This window comes from Hippopotamus amphibius, chromosome 12 (assembly GCF_030028045.1).
Source record: "Hippopotamus amphibius kiboko isolate mHipAmp2 chromosome 12, mHipAmp2.hap2, whole genome shotgun sequence".
Classification (NCBI taxonomy): domain Eukaryota; kingdom Metazoa; phylum Chordata; class Mammalia; order Artiodactyla; family Hippopotamidae; genus Hippopotamus; species Hippopotamus amphibius.
The window spans coordinates 31578795-31597150 of NC_080197.1; the positions used below are offsets into that span (position 1 = coordinate 31578795).

General features: G+C 50.5%; 2 protein-coding genes across 2 annotated transcripts; one reads left to right on the plus strand and one right to left on the minus strand.

Annotated features, from left to right (window-relative positions):
• Window positions 1-5880: 5880 nt before the first annotated feature.
• OXT (oxytocin/neurophysin I prepropeptide) lies at window positions 5881-6761 on the plus strand. The gene is made up of 3 exons (XM_057702813.1): window positions 5881-6028; window positions 6309-6510; window positions 6602-6761. The coding sequence occupies exons 1-3, from the start codon at window positions 5909-5911 to the stop codon at window positions 6655-6657; spliced, it is 378 nt and encodes a 125-aa protein (XP_057558796.1). The 5' UTR covers window positions 5881-5908; the 3' UTR covers window positions 6658-6761.
• Window positions 6762-16300: 9539 nt separating this feature from the next.
• Window positions 16301-18356, minus strand: AVP (arginine vasopressin). The gene is made up of 3 exons (XM_057702794.1): window positions 18195-18356; window positions 16681-16882; window positions 16301-16538 (listed from the first exon to the last, which is right to left on the minus strand). Exons 1-3 carry the CDS (start codon window positions 18312-18314, stop codon window positions 16360-16362), a joined length of 501 nt encoding a protein of 166 aa, XP_057558777.1. The 5' UTR covers window positions 18315-18356; the 3' UTR covers window positions 16301-16359.

Genomic DNA, 18356 nt, shown 5'->3' on the forward strand with positions numbered 1-18356 from the left:
CCCCACGCTCAAGATGCCCACAGGGGATCAGAACGCTGGGGGAGCCTGTGGCAAGCCCCAGTGCATCTCACATCAGAAGTCCCTAGGGTTTTAGAACAAAACTATAACCCTTTTTGACAAGTCACTAGCTCCTTTTCAGAGACTACCTGATGCTGAAACTCCAGGGTGTATCAGTTAGCTTACTCTGTACACAAACCACCGAAACATTACTGGTCTGAAACAACAAATACTTATCACTGCTCACGAGTCTCTGAGTCTCATGGATGATTCTTCTGCTCTTGGCCAGGCTCATTCATGGCGTGTGGGCAGCTGTGAGTCAGATTAGCTGCATGGACAGATGGACCCTTCCTGAGCTCACGCTCCTTCCCCAGCCTGTACGTGTGATCTCTTGGAGAGTCTTACATGTTCAGTTGACCAAAGAGGAAAAAATGCAGTCCAGTTTTCAGACAGCTCACATCCAGGTGGCAGATGACTACGGTGCTGCTGTCTTGCTTGAGTGGCCCTGAAGGAAGTAAGGAGATGAATTTCTCCAACTGGCTGTACTTGATAATTTACATCACAACCACTTAACCTGGAACTAGAGAGAGCTTTAGGGACAGATAAGTAGCTAATGATTTGGCTGAATGATAAAGGACCTGGGACTTAGCAGGAATATGATGGGGGGGTTGGTAGCATGGAGGCCTGTGGAAAAGTATGTGGATGGACCTCTCAGAATGGATCTGAAGTTGGAGAATATTTGTGGAATATTTGCTGAAGCTCACCACAAGGACCTAGTGCAGAGCTGGCTGTCAGCGATCAGGTGGACAAGGTGACTGGTGCGTGCCAGACAGCCTCCATCCCTATGCACCCCGATTCTTGCTCAGTGGACTCATACGCAAAGTGGTCACGGTGGCGGGGGTTGAGACTGTGTGTGGGATCAAGCACCAAGGCCAACCTGGCTACCAGCACCGCTGAGGATCTAACCCACCAACAGCAGAGACCAAGTTGGGCACCATTTCCTGCGGCCCAGCCAGTCGCTGCCAGCACCAGCATTTATAGACACACTGAACATACAGCACGATTGATGTTCTGCCAAATTGCTTTTGACCAAAGAGTTCCCGTTATAGGAAAAGAAGAAGGGTGGAGGATTCTCTGATCCTACCATTTATCAGAAGCAGCTGGCCTTGGAGAACACCAGAACAGCCTACTGAAGACGGAGTTATGGTGCCAGCTCAGAGACAACACCTGGGGTTGGATTGTGTTTTGAATCTGCAACCAGTGTGTGGGACTGTCTCCACATAGGCAGTGGTATGGTAAAGGATGGTTAGACTCAACGAAGGAAAACCATTCATGAACAGTACTAAGAGACTATTCAAAATTAGAAACTGCTCACTCTTTGTAGCTGTGAGATTTCTATTAGCAGTGCTGTCATTCTGACATAAGAATAGGGAAGGCAGCTCAACACTGAAGACCAAGGTTGTGTGGGACACCTTTATGCACCAAAATTCTCTTAGCCCTACTCTTCTTCCAGCCACAGCTGGGGGACCACTTCACGTGGGTCTCGACTGGCTCTGCAACAGGACCAGGCAGTGTGTCCACTCAGGTGGAGGTGATACTGCTCACCTCTTAAAAAGTGCATTGAACACTTACCACAGGACCCAGCAATTCTACTCCTCGGTAATGACCCAAGAGAATTGCAGCATATGCCCAGGCAAAGACCTGTACATAAATACTCACAGCAAGATTATCGTAATAACCAAAACTGGAAACAATTAAACGTCCATCAACCGATGAATAGAGAAACAAAATGTGGTCCATCCATGGACTACTTCTCAGCAATACAGAGGAACAAACTGCTGACACACGCAATCACTTGGATGAACCTCAACAGCACTACGGCAAGTGAAAGAAGCACAAAAGATTACATACCGTGTATGGTTTCATTTATAGAAACTTTCTGGAAAAGGTGAATCTTATATCAGCGGTTTCCTGGGGCTGAGGATGGGAGCAGGGAGTAATGGCAAACAGGCATGAAGGAACTTTTCCTAGGATGGAAGCATTCTAAAATTGGGTGGTGGTGATGGTTGCACAGCTGTTTACTAAAAATCATCAAACTGTGCTCTTACAATGGGTGAATTTTATGCTACATAAATTAAACCTTATTGAAACTGTTTAAATAAAGAAGTTCAACTTTTATGTCAAGCGGCATTTGGCACAGCTGATCATTTCCTCCTTCTTGAAATCCTGCCTTCACTTCATACTCTTGTTTTCTCTGACCTTACTCAGGGTTCAGTCCACTCCCCCAAGTGATCTTGCTCAGGTCTGTATCTTTAAATATTGGTACTGATGATTTCCAGATTTACGTATCTGCAGCCAAGCTGTCTTTCCTGAACTCCAGACTCTAAAACTCAAATGTCTGCTCACGGTCTCCTTGGATATGTGATGGACATCTCAAATGTCATATGTCCACACTGAGCTCCTGCTGCCGTTCTCAACCCCAATCTGTGCCACCCTCAGGGTCCCCATCCCAGCTGATGGTAGCTCCATCCCTCCCACTGCTCAGGTCAAAAGCCTTGGAGTCGTCTTTGACGCCTCTTTTTCTCTCCCACCCATATCCAACCCATCAGCAAACCTCAACTGGTACTTCATACACCCAGAATTGGGTCACTTCTTCCCCCATGCACCCCATCACCTTGGTCCATCCCGCCAACATCCCTCACAGGGATTGCTGCAGTAGCCTCCTCTTCCCTGCTTCCACCTTTCTGACTTCAGGACTCAGTCACTCTGCTCCAGTCCCTTTGGCCTCCTTGTTGTTCCTTGACTATGTCAGACATGTCAGACAGTCCCACCTCAGGAGCTTTGTTTGCACTTGCTCTTTCCCCTGCCTAAAGTAGTCTCCCTCTAGAATTCTAAAATGGCCCTGTGATTCCCACCCCTGGTATCCATACCTTTGTGTAATCTCCTCCTGTTGCATGTGGGTAGGACCAGTAACTTTCATGGAACCATTAGAAGGATATGGCGAAAGTGCTGGGGGAGCATGCCCATGATTATCCTATAAGCTAAAGACGAAGGGGTTTTGCAGATGTAATTAAGGACCCAATTATCCAAATTAACCACTTTGATTTTGAGTTAAAAGATGACCCTGGTGGGCCTGGCCTAATCAGGTGAGCCCTTTTATTTTAAAAAACTATTTATTTATATTTAATTTTTTAAAAGATTTATCTTTATTTATTTATTTATTTATTTATTTTATTTTGGGCTGCATTGGGTCTTCATTGCTGCACATGGGCTTTCTCTAGTTGTGGAGAGTAGGGGCTACTCTCATTGCGGTGCATGGGTTTCTCATTGTGGTTACTTCTCTTGTTGCAGAGCACAGGCTCTAGGCGCACGGGCTTCAGTAGTTGTGGCACGTGGGCTCAATAGTTGTGGCTCATGGGCTCTAGAGTGCAGGCTCAGTAGTTGTGGTGCACAGGCTTAGTTGCTCCGAGGCATGTGGGATCTTCCCAGACCAGGGATCAAACCCCATACCTCCTACATTGGCAGGTGGCTTGTTAACCATTGCACCACCAGGGAAGTCCCAGGTGAGCCATTTTAAAAGAGGGTTGCTTGCATTTAGAGACTCAAAGTACCAAAGACTCTTTCCCTCTGTTGCTGGCCTTGAAGATGCAAATCACATGAGTTCTACAGCTGCAAGTTGATGCAGTCTGCCAACAATATCCCAGGCTCCAGAAAGGAATGCTGCCTGGCTGACATCTTGACTGCAGCCCTGTGAGACACTGAGCAGAGGACCCAGCTGAGCCGTACCCAGACCCCCAGAAACTGTGGGATAATAAGTGGATACTGTTTTAAGCTGTTAACTTGTGGTAATTTGCGAGGTAACAATAAAAAAACAGCCCACCCTCAGATACCCACGTGACTTGTTTCCTTGCCTTCTCCAAGTGTTAGATGTCACCTTCACAAACAGGCCTAGACTGAGCACCTCAGGAAAACTGCAACACGTCCCACCTTTTCCTCCATAGCACTTACTGCCTCCTAACCTACTGAAATATGTTTATTGCTTCTCCCCCTCTATTAGAATATAAGCCCCTGAGGGCTGGGATTTTTGTCTGTTTGGTTCACCAGTATCTCCAAGCATCTATACTGGGACCTGGTGCATCTTCAGATGACAGTTGTTGAACAGATGAAGGAACGCCAGCCCTGTGGGGCCCATTAGGCTAAAGTAATCTATGTGCATGTATTAACGTGGGTGAGGTCAGTGTGCCCACAGGGCAGTCAGGAGGCCTTTCTGGGACTGCATGCAGGGTCAAGGCCTTGGCCTTCTAGCCTGGCAATGCCAATGAGCTGATTTGGGTGAGAAAAAAGACCAGCTTCTGACTGGTAATCCGGGTCAGCCCGACCCTGCTCAGCCTGGCAGCCTCAGCACCCTTCTCGAGAGGGTCAACAAGACTGCAAAGGAGGCTGTCTCCTCTCCCAGGGGCGACAACGACCTCATTTTTTTCCTGTTGCACACTGGGGTCCCCAGAGAGCAGACTGAGATGGAATTTAACAAGTGGGATACTTGTTACTGAGGGCCCTTGGGACCCACACCGGTGGGAGGCAGGAGGTACAAACAGGGCTAGGCAGAGGGGAGCTTCCCTGCAGGCCTCAGTTGACCCCACAGGGATGTTCTAAGCTGAAATAGTGCTTCAGAGTTGTCCACCATTGGGCCAGAATGGACCAGTTATTGGATGTGGGCCACCTGGGAAGGGTGTGACCATGACCTTGGGTCAGGTGGCTCTCTGTAGCTGAGGCAGGCCTTGGATGGGCTATCTGCTGACGACTGTCCCAGCAGCTGGGTGGCAAGTCCCTTCTTGAAGGAGGATGCATGCTGAGCACCTTCCTGGTCATGACAACACTGACCGACACCCCTTCCACTGAGGCAGTCTGTCTTTCTTTTATTTTTAATTATTTTCATTTTAAGATACCACAGGTTAAAAATAAAAAAAATTAAAAAAGCACTGTTTTTAAATGTATAACAAAAGGCATGGAATTACAAAAGAAACCAGTTATATTTATGATCAGGTATCAAAATATTAAAACATTTGAGATACAGTCACAAATGTGCTTCTTTATTTAAGGCATTAGATAACAAGATCTAGTGGCAGGTCCAATAACTGTCATAATTTCAAAGTGATGATGAGTCTGGTGTTTAGAGACAGGTGCAATAGCTGCTGTAATGGGGACAGGAAGAAATCGGCCCTTTTGATTTGCCACAAAGCCTCGGGTATTGCAAATTCCACTGTGGTTCGTAGCCTACCTGACAGTTGAAGGAAAGGCTGAATATCAGTAAGAAGTGAGAGAAAACAAAATCCTATCCTATCCAAGTTCCAGGTGCAGGGAAATGGATGTTGGTGTGGGGAGTGGGGCTGGGGTTCCAGGAAATTTGGGTTCAGGAAGAGGAGAACTTCCGTGCAGAGGAGAACTAGGGTGCGCGTGTGGTTGGCCAGGAGGGCAGATGGGGAGTCCTGCCGGAAGCTCTTCTGGCCTGGAGGGGCCCGAGCGTGCATCCCGACCCCCCGCCCCGAGGTACTGGGAGTGGGCTCCACAGTCCTTGGTTGGGCCGCAGCCGCCCTACTCCCTGCCCGACCCTAGGACCCAGGCCACCGCCCGGGCTCCGTTCCCAGAGCTGCTTCCTTCCCCTGGCGGCACTCGCTATCGTCGCCAGTCCATTAGCCATTAGCCCACGCGGTGATCTTGACCTGGCCCGGCCCCTGCAAATGAGGGGGCGCGCCGGGGGCGCAGGCCCTGACCCGCCGCGGCCTGCCTGCCGTGACCAGCCATGCGGCGGCCCTCTTACACGCTGCTCCGCCCGCGCGGCCGCCGCGCATAAAAGGCCGGGGCCAGAGGGACCGCCGCAGCCGCCGGACCCCGGACCCAGCGCGCCCACGCCATGGCCGGCCCCGGCCTCGCCTGCCGCCTGCTCGGCCTCCTGGCGCTGACCTCCGCCTGCTACATCCAGAACTGCCCCCTGGGCGGCAAGCGGGCCGCGCTGGACCTCGACGTGCGCAAGGTGAGCTCCCAGCCCTGGGGCCGCGGCGCTCGCGGCTGGGGAACCCGCAGCGCAGGGTCGCCCCGCCGCTCCCTCTCCCGCGCCGGCCCCGCCTGGCCTGGGAACCAGGCGAGCCGAGGAGATTTGACCTCCCTCCTTCGACAGCTTTTGGGGCCCCAAGAGCCCCGGGGAGGCCCCGAACCCCCGGCGCTCCTCGGCCCCGCGCTCGCCCGCCCCGCAGGGTCTCCCTCCCGGGCCCGGGGCCCTCGCCGCCCCCGGCTCATCCCCGCCCTCCCGCCAGTGTCTCCCCTGCGGCCCCGGGGGCAAAGGCCGCTGCTTCGGGCCCAGCATCTGCTGCGGGGACGAGCTGGGCTGCTTCGTGGGCACGGCCGAGGCGCTGCGCTGCCAGGAGGAGAACTACCTGCCGTCGCCCTGCCAGTCGGGCCAGAAGCCGTGCGGGAGCGGGGGCCGCTGCGCCGCCGCCGGCATCTGCTGCAGCCCGGGTGAGTCGGGCCGGGGCTGGGGCGGGACCGGGGCGCCGGGAGCCGGCGGGGCGGGCCGGGGCGGGCCCTGACCCGGCGTCTCTCCGTGCAGACGGCTGCCGCTCCGACCCCGCCTGCGACCCCGAGGCCGCCTTCTCCCAGCGCTGAGACCCGCCGGCCCCCGACACCGTCCGAGCGCAGCCTTCGCGCCCTCCGTAGTCACCCCCAGCAATTATGACAATGAAATAAAGCAGATTTTTTTCCCCCTCCAACCCGACTGGTGTCTGAGTGTCAGAACTGGGAGGGGAGGGTGTTGGGGGAGTCGAACATCGCCGGCTCTCTTCGCTTCAGAGGGAATTAAAGCCGCCGCCCCAGGGGAGAAAGGTGCCATCCTGTCGGGGTGGATAGAGGAAGGAGGGGGATGACACGGCCGGCTCCCAGGGAGACGGAAACAGCCCCCAGCTTCCCACTGCAAACAGAGCTGGGGGCCTACAGCAGGCTGGACATGAGAGGAACTTTCTAAGGTCCAAATCGACAGAGTGGAGCCTGCAGAGAGAAGGGTCTGACAGGGGACCAGAGGAAGGGCAGGCGGTTGGTCCCGGAGAATGAAAGACTTCCTGACATCTGGAAGCAGGCTTGGACCACACAGGAGCGCTGGCCTGGATGAGGGGAGCTTGCTGGGGCAGCCGAAGGGCCTTCATGCTTCCCAAGGAGCTGGACTCTGAGGCCACAGGAGGCCACCGGTACTCTCAGAAGGCGTGGCCAAGCTGGGGAGGCGGGGCTGGAGAACCAGCACAACCCCCTCCTGGCTTGTTGTCCCATCAAGTAGTCCCTGGGTTCCCAGTGTTGCATGGAAGCCAGGAGCCCTGCTCCTGCCTGTGCAGTGAGGGGATGTGACAGCACTGGGGACCCTGCAGGACAGGGGTTTCTGAGAGCCCATAGCCACAGAAATGACCACAAAATGCAGAGGAGATGAATAGAGAGACTCCGCAACCTATGCTTCTTGTCTCTTCCTGGATCAAAACCCATTTTGGAAAATCTATAAAAGCCTAACCCCTCTCCCCCAGAACGTGCCCCTGTTCACTACTTGTGCTGTGGGACAAGCGATTTCAGAAGGTGCGTGCCCACACGCCCGCTGCAAATAAAACAGGAGTGCGTCACAATCGGCTAGTAGTTTCTAAATGTTGTCTGTGGCTTTCTCACACAATGAGGATTCCCTCAGAGGCCCCCACCCCCACAGCAGTGTGCCGTCTCACAGACAGAGTGGAGGGAGAAAAAGTATACTAAAGAGGACTGTAAGGTTTTCTTTATATAATTTACAAAACCAGGCAAAAGTAAGCTATGGTGCTAGAGGTCTTGGCTGTGGTAATGACGGGAAGGGGTGTAAGGGGGCTTCTGGGGTGCTGGTCACATTATGTTTCTTGGCCTGGGAGCTGGTTAAAGAAGTGTGTTCAGTTTAGAAAAATTCATTCAGATGGCACACGTGATTTGTTCACTTTTGTACGTATATTATACTAGAATAAAAAAGATTTTAATGAAAAAATGATCATTATTACCAAGAGGTATGAAAAGAATAGGGGTGAGACCTTTGAAATCCCCAGTGGTTCCTGACAAGGCTCTGAGAGCAGGTCAAGAAATGACTGAAAGCTGAGTCCTGTTCAAATCAACTATGAGGAAGTATGTGATTCTCATAAATGGTCGTTTGAGGACCATGTCAAAGTTCTGTGGTCCCTTAGAAACCACACAGATGGAGAAGGAAGCAACCAAAAGGAACCACACCCCTCCACTAGAGAGACACAAGGTTAGGGGTTTGTGCTTTTCCAAGCTTGGGTGTCCACCTGCCACAGCAGCAGGAAGCCTGGGATCTTCCTCTGGGACCTCACTCTCAGTGCCCTGCATACCCTCCAAACCCCAGAGGCTTACACAGAGCAGAGCTGTGTAAGAGAGAGAGTTCAGGGTCCTCTCACCCCTCCAGTGTTTTCTTTTCTGATCTCAATGACACAGGGGCAGATTGACACCTCTTTTCCAGGGGACGATCTGGAGGTGGTGTCAATCTGGGCCCGGTGAGGAGGAGGAGCTGGGAGAGCTGCCACATGTGCCAAGTGAAGTGGTTTGATGTCCAGAGGGTGCAGAAGCAGGTTTGCTGCCATTCTTCACTCTTCCTCCTGGCTCAGCCCCATGGCCTGTGTCCTCCTTGGAATGACTCCTTCAAACCACCAAAGTGCTTGGGGCTTGTGCAGGGTGGTGGTTCCCAACTCCTGCTTCGTGTAACTAGTACTTTGTGAACCCATTTTACTACCTGGAAATGAAATTCCTAGTTAACATGCCCACCCACACACAATTTAAAAAAACATATAATTGGGACTTCTTAGGTGGCGCAGTGGTTAAGACTCTGCCTGCCAATGCAGGGGACCGGGGTTTGAGCCCTGCTCCAGGAAGATCCCACATGCGTCGGAGCAACAAAGCCCTTGAGCCACAACTACTGAGCCTGCGCTCCAGAGCCTGTGAGCCACAACTATTGCACCCATGTGCCGCAACTACTGAAGCCCACGTGCCTAGAGCCCGTTTTCCACAACAGGAGAGGCCACTGCAATGAGGAGCCTGCACACCACAATGAAGAGTAGCCCCCACTCGCCACAACTAGAGAAAGCCTGTGTGCAGCAACAAAGACCCAACACAGCCAATAAACAAATTAAATAAAAAAACAAAAACATATAATTAGTCCTAGCAGTAATATAAAGTAGAGAAAAGGAAAGTAATTTAGTACTAAATAACATTATTTTAATATGTAGCTAAACAGGTCAGGCTGGGTGACATACACACAATAAGGTCATCTCATGATTATAGCTGCTTATAACAAATATACTAAAAAGAGATTGGAAGCCATTCTCTATAAGACATTCAGGAAAACAAGACGGTTGAAGCACCATGAGGATCAATACTCTATTTTGTACCTTAAGAAAAGATGGACTCAGACATCAATGAATCATGAAGAATGTATTCATGGGACACCTGGGGAAATCTGAACAGTGCCTGAATATTTGATGATTATGTGTTGTTGAGTTTTGGCTTGGGGCTTGCAAGTATGTGATAACAGTCTGTGGTCATGTCTTTAACAAAAGTCCCTCTCATTTGAAATGCACACTGGAGGACTTCCTAGGTGGTGCAGTGGTAAAGAATCCGCCTGCCGATGCAGGGGACATGGGTTTGAGCCCTGCTCTGGGAAGGTTCCACGTGCCACGGAGCAACTAAGCCTGTGCGCTACAACTATTGAGCCTGAGCTCTAGAGCCCATGAGCCACAACTACTGAGCCCATGTGCCGCAACTGTTGAAGCCCACGTGCCTAGAGCCCATGCTCCACAACAAGAGAAGCCACTATAATGAGGAGCCTGCGCACCACAATGAAGAGTAGCCCCTGCTCACAGCAACTAGAGAAAGCCCGTGTGCAGCAACGCAGACCCAATGCAACCAATAAAAATAAATAAATAAATAAATTTATTTTTAAAAAAAAAAGGAAAGAAAGAAATGCACACTGGAACGTTTACAGATGACATGGGATGACCGCTGGGATGACTTGGGGGTGGGAGGAGGGGGTGGAGGTAGAGATGAAGGAAGGATCATGTGTTGATAATTGTGGGAGTGAAGGAGGGGGTGGGTACCCCAGGGGTTTTTGTTTAGTGGCTCTACTTTTTTGTATATTTGAAATTTCTCTTAATAAAAACTAAAAAAACAAAAAGATTGTGGTAGAGATAAATGTTTTGATATGAAGAGATGCCCCAAATTTACTTTGTTAAAAAAGATGTGAATTAGTATCTAGACATTATGAAATAATAGTAATTTGTAAAACAAAAATGTGTATGTGTGCATACCAGAATACTGTGGGCAACCTCAGAGATGAGCTCTTCACAGTTGTGAGAAGTTTTAGGACAAAGCATTCCAATCTGAAAACTATAATCATTGACTGCATCACTGAGCATTTATTGCTGTGATTTATTTTTATGTTACACTGTACTATCCAGCTCCTCCAGTACATTTTAAAAAATACGGGGGAGTCAAGGAAGGGAGGAAATACGGGGATATGTGTATAAAAACAGATGATTGAACTTGGTGTACCCCCCAAAAAATTAAGAAAAAAACCTGTGTTAAATCTTTTTAAATTAATTAATTAATTATTAATTTATTGGCTGCATTGGGTCTTTGTTGCTGCGCATGGGCTTTCTCTAGTTGCGGCAAGCAGGGCCTTCTCATTTCAGTGGCTTCTCTTATTGCAGAGCACGGGCTCTAGGCACACGAGCTTCAGTAGTTGTGGCATGTGGGCTCAATTGTTGTGGCCTGTGGGCTCTAGAGCCCAGGCTCAGTAGTTGTGGCACCCGGGCTTAGTTGCTCTGCAGCATGTGGGATCTTCCCAGACCAGGGCTTGAACCTGTGTCCCCTACGTTGGCAGGCGGATTCTTTCAGTTTTCGGTAGGGTCCATGTGGACAATAAGTTTGGCCTGCTTCCATACCTACTAAAATTACTGTAGTTTAGTTTTTAAATCTGGAAGGTTTGAAACTATACCAGAAGTTTTTCCAGCATCATAAAAGATGATTGTCCATGGGGTAGAGGTCAGAAATATTTTTTCCCTTTCCCTATATTTTGTTCTGTGTAGAAGGGTTTTCCTGAGGTAACACTCCTCCCAGGGAGTAGCTGACTAGCAGGGGGAGGGGGAGAGGAGAGGGGGAGGGGGAGAGGAAAGGAGCAGGCACAGTCCCACTCCCTCCCCTCTGATCCCTTCTGGGATGAGGCTGCCATCCCAGGAAGCACGTGCTGTCACAGCGCAAATGCAGGAACTCAGCGGGAAGCGCTGTGAAGGTCCAGCTCCTCGTGTCTGGAATGGAAAACAGCTCTAGCTTGCTATTCAGCTTTGTGAAGCCTCCTTGCCGGTAGATCGAAGTTGCATCCTCTACTATCAGTTCTATCAATAACAAAGGCAGTCTTCTGGCCTCCAGGTGTCACATTCTTTTGTTTCATTTTTTAATTGTTTCAGAGTTCAGGGGTTATACTTAGTTAAGGTAAAGCTAGGCTCGGTAATAAAAACACTCAAATGGTAAAGAGACCTTAGGGACATAGAGAAGGTCACTGTTTAATTCCGACTGTTCTGTCAGCCCTCAGTGAGCATTCCAGCTCTGTTCCACTTTGTCACTTAGGGACCCAGGTTTCTGCTGTCATGTGGTTCTCTCATCCCCTAGGCCCCATCTTCATCTGCATGTTTGAGACCAGGATGTGTGGATTCCACTGGGTGGGAAGGGAAAGAGTGTGGAGGAGGCTCACACTGTCTTAAGTTCACTATTCCTTTTACTCACATTTTATTGATGAGAACATGGCCGTATGGACACACCTAAGTGCAAATGGAGCTGGAAAATGTAGCCACAGTTCTATTACTACACAATTCCAATCAAATTCCCACAGGAGCATGGAACATTCTCCAGGATAGATCACATTTTGGGTCATAAATCAAGCCTTGGTAAATTCAAGAAAATTGAAATCATATCAAGCATCTTTTCTGACTGCAACCCTATGAGATTAGAAATCAATTACAGGAAAAAAAAGCTGTAAAAAACACAAACACATGGAGACTAAACAATACGCTACTAAATAACCAACAGATCACTGAAGAAATCAAAGAGGAAATCAAAAAATACCTAGAGACAAATGACAATGAAAACACAATGATCCAAAACCTATGGGATGCAGCAAAGGCTGTTCTAAGAGGGAAGTTTATAGCGATACAATCCTACCTGAAGAAACAAGAAAAATCCCAAATAAACAATCTAAACTTACACCTAAAGAATCTAGAGAAAGAAGAGCAAACAAAACCCAAAGTTAGTAGAAGGAGAGAAATCATAAAGATCAGAGCAGAAATAAATGACATAGAAACAAAGAAAACAATAGCAAAAATCAATAAAACTAAAAGCTGGTTCTTTGAGAAGATAAATAAAATCGATAAACGTCTAGCAAGACTCAAGAAAAAGAGGGAGAGGACTCAAATCAATAAAATTAGAAATGAAACAGGAGAAGTTACAACAGACACCACAGAAATAAAAAGCACCATAAGAGATTACTACAAGGAACTATATGCCAATAAAATGGACAACCTGGATGAAATGGACAGAGTCTTAGAAAGGTATAACCTTCCAAGACTGAATCAGGAAGACATAGAAAATATGAACAGACCAATCACAAGTAATGAAATTGAAACTGTGATTAAAAATCTCCCAACAAACAAAAGTCCAGGACCAGATGGATTCACAGGTGAATTTTATCAAACATTTAGAGAAGAGCTAACATCCATCCTTCTCAAACTCTTCCAAAACATTGCAGAGGAAGGAACACTCCCAAACTCATTTTATGAAGCCACCATCACCCTGATACCAAAACCAGACAAAGATACTACAAAAAGAGAAAACTACAGACCAATATCACTGATGAATTTAGATGCAAAAATCCTCAACAAAATACTAGCCAACAGAATCCAACAACACATTAAAAGGATCATACACCATGATCAAGTGGGGTTTATCCCTGGAATGCAAGGATTCTTCAATATACGCAAATCAATCAATGTGATACACCATATTAACAAATTGAAGGATAAAAAGCACATGATCATCTCAATAGATGCAGAAAAAGCTTTTGACAAAATTCAACACCCATTTATGATGACTTTTTTTTTTTAAATATACATAGTGGGGAAAATTGTTCCTGTTGTACACAACCAAATTATCATCATTCTGTAAAAACAACATTATATATTGTCTTAAATATGGTGCATCATGAACCAAAAAAATAAAGTAAATAAAATAAAGAGCAGAAGTTCTTAATTTTGGTGAATTCCAAATGTATCAAATTTCTTCTTCTGTGGATCTTGCTTTTGGTGTCAGGGCTAACTTGAGATCATAAAGAACTTCTCCCATATTTTCTTCAAGAAGTTTTATAATTTTAGGGACTTCCCTGCTGGTCCAGTGGTTAAGACTCAGCTCTTCCAATGCAGGGGGCCCAGACTCGATCCCTGGTCAGGGAACTAAGATCCCACATACCGCAACTAAGCCTGTGTAAGAAACTACTGAGCCCAGGGCTCTCCAGAGCCCATGCACCACAACTAGAGAAGCCTGTGTGCTACAACAAAGAGTCCACACACTGCAGTGAAGACCAAGTGCAGCTTAAATAAATAAATAAATGAATAAATAAATAAATAATTAAATTTTTTAAAAGAAGTTTTATAATTTTAGATTTTACATTTAAGTTTATGATCCATTTTTTTAAACTGAAGGACAGTTGATTTACAATGTTGTGTTAGTTTCAAGTGTACAGCAAAGTGATTCAGTGTACTTGTACATATATATGAATATATATATTTTCTTTTTCTTTTCTGTATTCTTTTCAGATTCTTTTTCATTATAGTTCATTACAAGATAGTGTATACAGGTCCCTGTGCAACAGTAGGTCCTTGTTGTTTACCTGTTTTATATATAGTACTGTGTATATTTTAATCCCAAACTCCTAATTTATCCCTCCCCTCCTTCCCCTTTGGTAACCATAAGATTGCTTTCTATGTCTGTGAGTCTGTTTCTGTTTTGTAAATAAGTTCATCTGTATAATTTTTTTAGATTCCACATATAAGTGGTATCAAATGATATTTGTCTTTGATTGGCTTACCTCACTTAGTGTGATAATCTCTAGGTCCATCCATGCTACTGCAAATGGCGTTATTTCATTCTTTTTTTATGGCTGAGTAATATTCCATAGTAGATACATACCACATCTTCTTTATCCATTCAACTGTCGACGGACACTTAGGTTGCTTCCATGTCTTAGTGACGGACACTTAGGTTGCTTCCATGTCTTAGTGATTGTGAATAGTGCTGCTATGAACATTGGGGTGCATGTATCTTTTTGAATTAGAGGTTTTGTCTTTTCTGGATACACTCCCAGGAGTGGGATTGCTGGATAATATAGCAACTCTATTTTTAGTTTTTTAAGGAACCTCCATAACTGTTCTCCACAGTGACTGCACCACCTTATATTCCCACCACTGGTGTGGGAGGGTTCCCTTTTCTCCATACCCTCTCCAGCGTTTATTATTTGTAAACTGATAATGGCCATTCTGACTGGTGTGAGGTGGTACCTCACTGTAGTTTTGATTTCCATTTCTCTAATAATTAGTGATGGTGAACATATGATCCATTTTTTAAAAACCAAGCTGCCTCTTCCCACTGCCCTCTATCTGGGAAGGGTTACTAAATTCCTGTTAGGTCTGGTCCCGCCCCAGGTCTGGGAAGTGCGCCACACGAGGGCAGAGAGGGAGGCCATGGCAGGGAGGGAAGCCGGTGTGGGCCCTGCCCCAGCCAGACCTAATCATGCTGGACACTGAGCTGGGTCAGGATGATGGCAGAGCAGAGCTCTAAGACCAGAAGAGAGCCTGAGGCTGACTGAGACTAAGTCACCAGGTTCTGCCCTGAGGCAGGGTGTTGGGGTCAGGGCTCCAGTGACTTCTCCGTGCCTGCGCTCTCTCCTGGCCTCCCTCCTGGCCTCCAAGTCTGGGAGGATTCCAGAGGAGATGCAGCCCCTTGCGGTCCCAAGACCTGGAGCAAGAAATCTCAAGGAGAGGATGCAGAGAAGAGAGGGGGTAGAGAGAGAAGGATGGGAGGTAACAGAGAGGGGGAAGGGGGCAGAAGAGGCAAGGGAGGGATGTAGGGGGAGAAGGAGAGAAACAAGAGGCAGGAGAGGGCCAAGGAGCTGCGGGGAGGTGGGCAGGGGAAGGAGGGGAGTGAGGGGAAGGAAGATAAAGGGGCAGATGCGATAGAGGGGACGAGAGGGACATAGAAGAACATCAGCCGAATGCTAGCAGTCATCTGCCCTGAAGCGGCACAGTCAAGGCAGGAAGGTCCTAATATGAGAGTGAGAGAGAGTGTGTGTGTGTGTGTGTGTGTGTGTGTGTGTGCGCGCGCGCGCGCGCGCGCCTCTCTATGGTTCAGTCGACTGTGTCTGCATTTCTCTAGGCGTGTCTGTGCTTCCGAATGTGTATCTCAGGGTCTGTATCTATGACTGTGGTCAAAGGTCACCGGGCATGTCCCTAACAATTTTTTTTCTTGTCTGTTTGTCTGGCTGTTTGAGGGGAGGGAGGATGTACCTAGGGTTTCCGTGGGCTCTGTCTCTCACGCTGGTTGAGTGGCCTGAAATGGGGGTGCTTAGTTTCTTCCTGGACAGATGGTACCCAGCTCCCCTCTCTGCTGGGTCCGGGGTGATGTTGTCCCCCCACGCGGGCACATAAACACAGCCTTGGATGAGACAGGCTGGGAATTCCTGAAGGTGTTTGTGTCTCAGTGTCCTGTGATGTAGATGGGGACAGGAACTCCTAGCCTCTTCCCCTTGCGTCTCTCTCGCTCTTCTCTCTGTGACTCTCAATGTGTGTGTGTCTCTCTCTCCATCGTTCTGCTGTCCCCCTCTCTCTTGCTGTCTTATCCACCAATGTCTTTCCCCCCTCTGCTTTCCTTTCCATCCTTCTGCCGGATCCCCCACCCTGTCCCCTCAAAGCCACTCCCTGCTCCCCAGGTCGCCCAGTCTGTAGTTTTTGGTTTGGGGTTTTTGTTTTTCCCTTTTCGTAGTTCTATCTAGAATCGTGCTGGCCCAAGATCGCTGCCCCTACCGGATCTGTCCCTTTTCTGGGGTGGACCTGCGGACCTGCCCACGGCTTGGGGTCCGGGAACTGGTCCCCCACCCTCCTGTCCTCTCCCCTCTCCACCCTCAGCGACGGAGACGCAGGCTAGCCAGTGCCTTTAAAACCGTTTATTTTTCGTACTGCGAGGGCGGGGGTGGGGGGAGAGGGGCGCTCAGTAGACGCCGGGCTGGGCGGGCTCCGCGGGCTCCGGCGCCGCCGCCAGCTGCACCAGCCGCAGCAGCAAGGCCCCGCTCGGCCCGTCCAGCAGGGTCGCGTTGCTCCGGTCGCTGGCGCGGGCGCGGCGAGGGAAGCCGGCGCCCTCCCGGCACTCGGGCTCCGTCACGCAGCTCTCTGCGGGGAGCACGGGCTGAGCGCGCGGCCGGGGCGCGAGTCGGTGGCCCCGCCCCGCCCCGCCCCGCCCCGCCTCCACCCCCGCCTCCGCCTCCGCCCCGGCACCGCCCACCACGCCCTCCTCCGCCCCCGCCCCGCGCACCGTCGTTGCAGCAGATGCCGGCGGCGGCGCAGCGGCCCCCGCTCCCGCACGGCTTCTGGCCCGACTGGCAGGGCGACGGCAGGTAGTTCTCCTCCTGGCAGCGCAGCGCCTCGGCTGTGCCCACGAAGCAGCCCAGCTCGTCCCCGCAGCAGATGCTGGGCCCGAAGCAGCGGCCTTTGCCCCCGGGGCCGCAGGGGAGACACTGGCGGGAGGGCGGGGATGAGCCGGGGGCGGCGAGGGCCCCGGGCCCGGGAGGGAGACCCTGCGGGGCGGGGGCGGGGGCGGGCGGGGCCGAGGAGCGCCGGGGGTTCGGGGCCTCCCCGGGGCTCTTGGGGCCCCAAAAGCTGTCGAAGGAGGGAGGTCAAATCTACTCGGCTCCCTTGGTTTTCAGGTGACTGAGGACCGACTCTCAGTGACAGTCCTCAGCGTCCTCCCCCTTCGTTGAGGGAGGGGACCTCGTGGGCTACATGGGAGAGACCTTCCTTCTCAGCTCTGGGGCCTCCTGGTGTGCGGCTCTCTCAGCTGCCTGCTATCCTCCCCTTAATTCGGACCTTCCTCCTCTGCAGCTCCATCTCTAAAACGCACCCCACCCCCACCCTCCCCGCCGCAGGGAGGGCCCCTGCCCCCACCCTGGGCACACTCAGGCCCTCCTTCCCATGTCCTGTCCCTGCTGTGGCCTTACCCTGCCCCTCAAGCCAGTGGGCCTCACTGGGGCTCTGACCTCTGCTCACCCACCTATGGACTGACCCTGTGGGTGGCAGGGACCTGAGCCCTAGAGGACGGCATGAGGCTCCTAGGTGACTCCAGCTTCCAAAGCTGCCAAGCAGAGGGAGGGGTGGTCTGTGGAGGCTGCCTACCTACCCACCCTAGTTTGTTCAGCAGCTCAAAATTGGCCACCTGTGCCTTGGCAGAATTGAGCATGGTGACTGGATTTTCTTTACCTCTGCTGAAGATGGAATGAGGGAATCACTGGACATGCAGCATGAAAGAATTGGGCTAGGTACCCAGCAGAACTTCCTTACAGGATGCTTGGGTGGCATCTCCCACTTAGGCAAGCTCAGGACAATGGCCAGCTTCTGGGGTGGGGATGGCTGGGACCCATGGCTAGGAGAGGCTGGGCACTGAACAGGGAAGGCCTCGAGTGCTGGAGCGGACAGAGCCTCCAAAGCTCCAGCTAGTCCTGGAGGTGAGGCCCCCATGGGCACAGAGGAGGTCTTGCCACCTCTGTGGATCAGTTCTCCCTGATCCAGCCCCAAGTCCAGTTACTGGGAAAAGCTCTCTTTCCTGCATCCCTTCTCTGGGGCGGGGGGACAGTGTTCAGGAAGTCCTGCAGCCTGTCCGAGCCTGCCTGACAGCCTGGTCCTTTCTGTCCGACCTTGCCAAGCCTCCCTTCTGCTGGGTACTTCCCTTGAAGCCTGCCTCTCCCACAACTTCCCTCCCCAGCCCCTGCAATGTGGTGCCATCCCTGGGCCTCTGCCCCTGCCCAGCAGCCCTGAGATGGGCCACGGTCGTACCTGTCTCAGCTCCAGGTCGGACATGGCCCTTTTGCCGCCCCTTGGACAGTTCTGGAAGTAGCAAGCGGAGGTGAAGGCCAGCAGGCCGAGGAAGCAGACAGGCAGCGTGGTGTCGGGCATCCTGGCGCAGGTGGGCACAGTGTGCAGTGCTGCTCTGTGGAC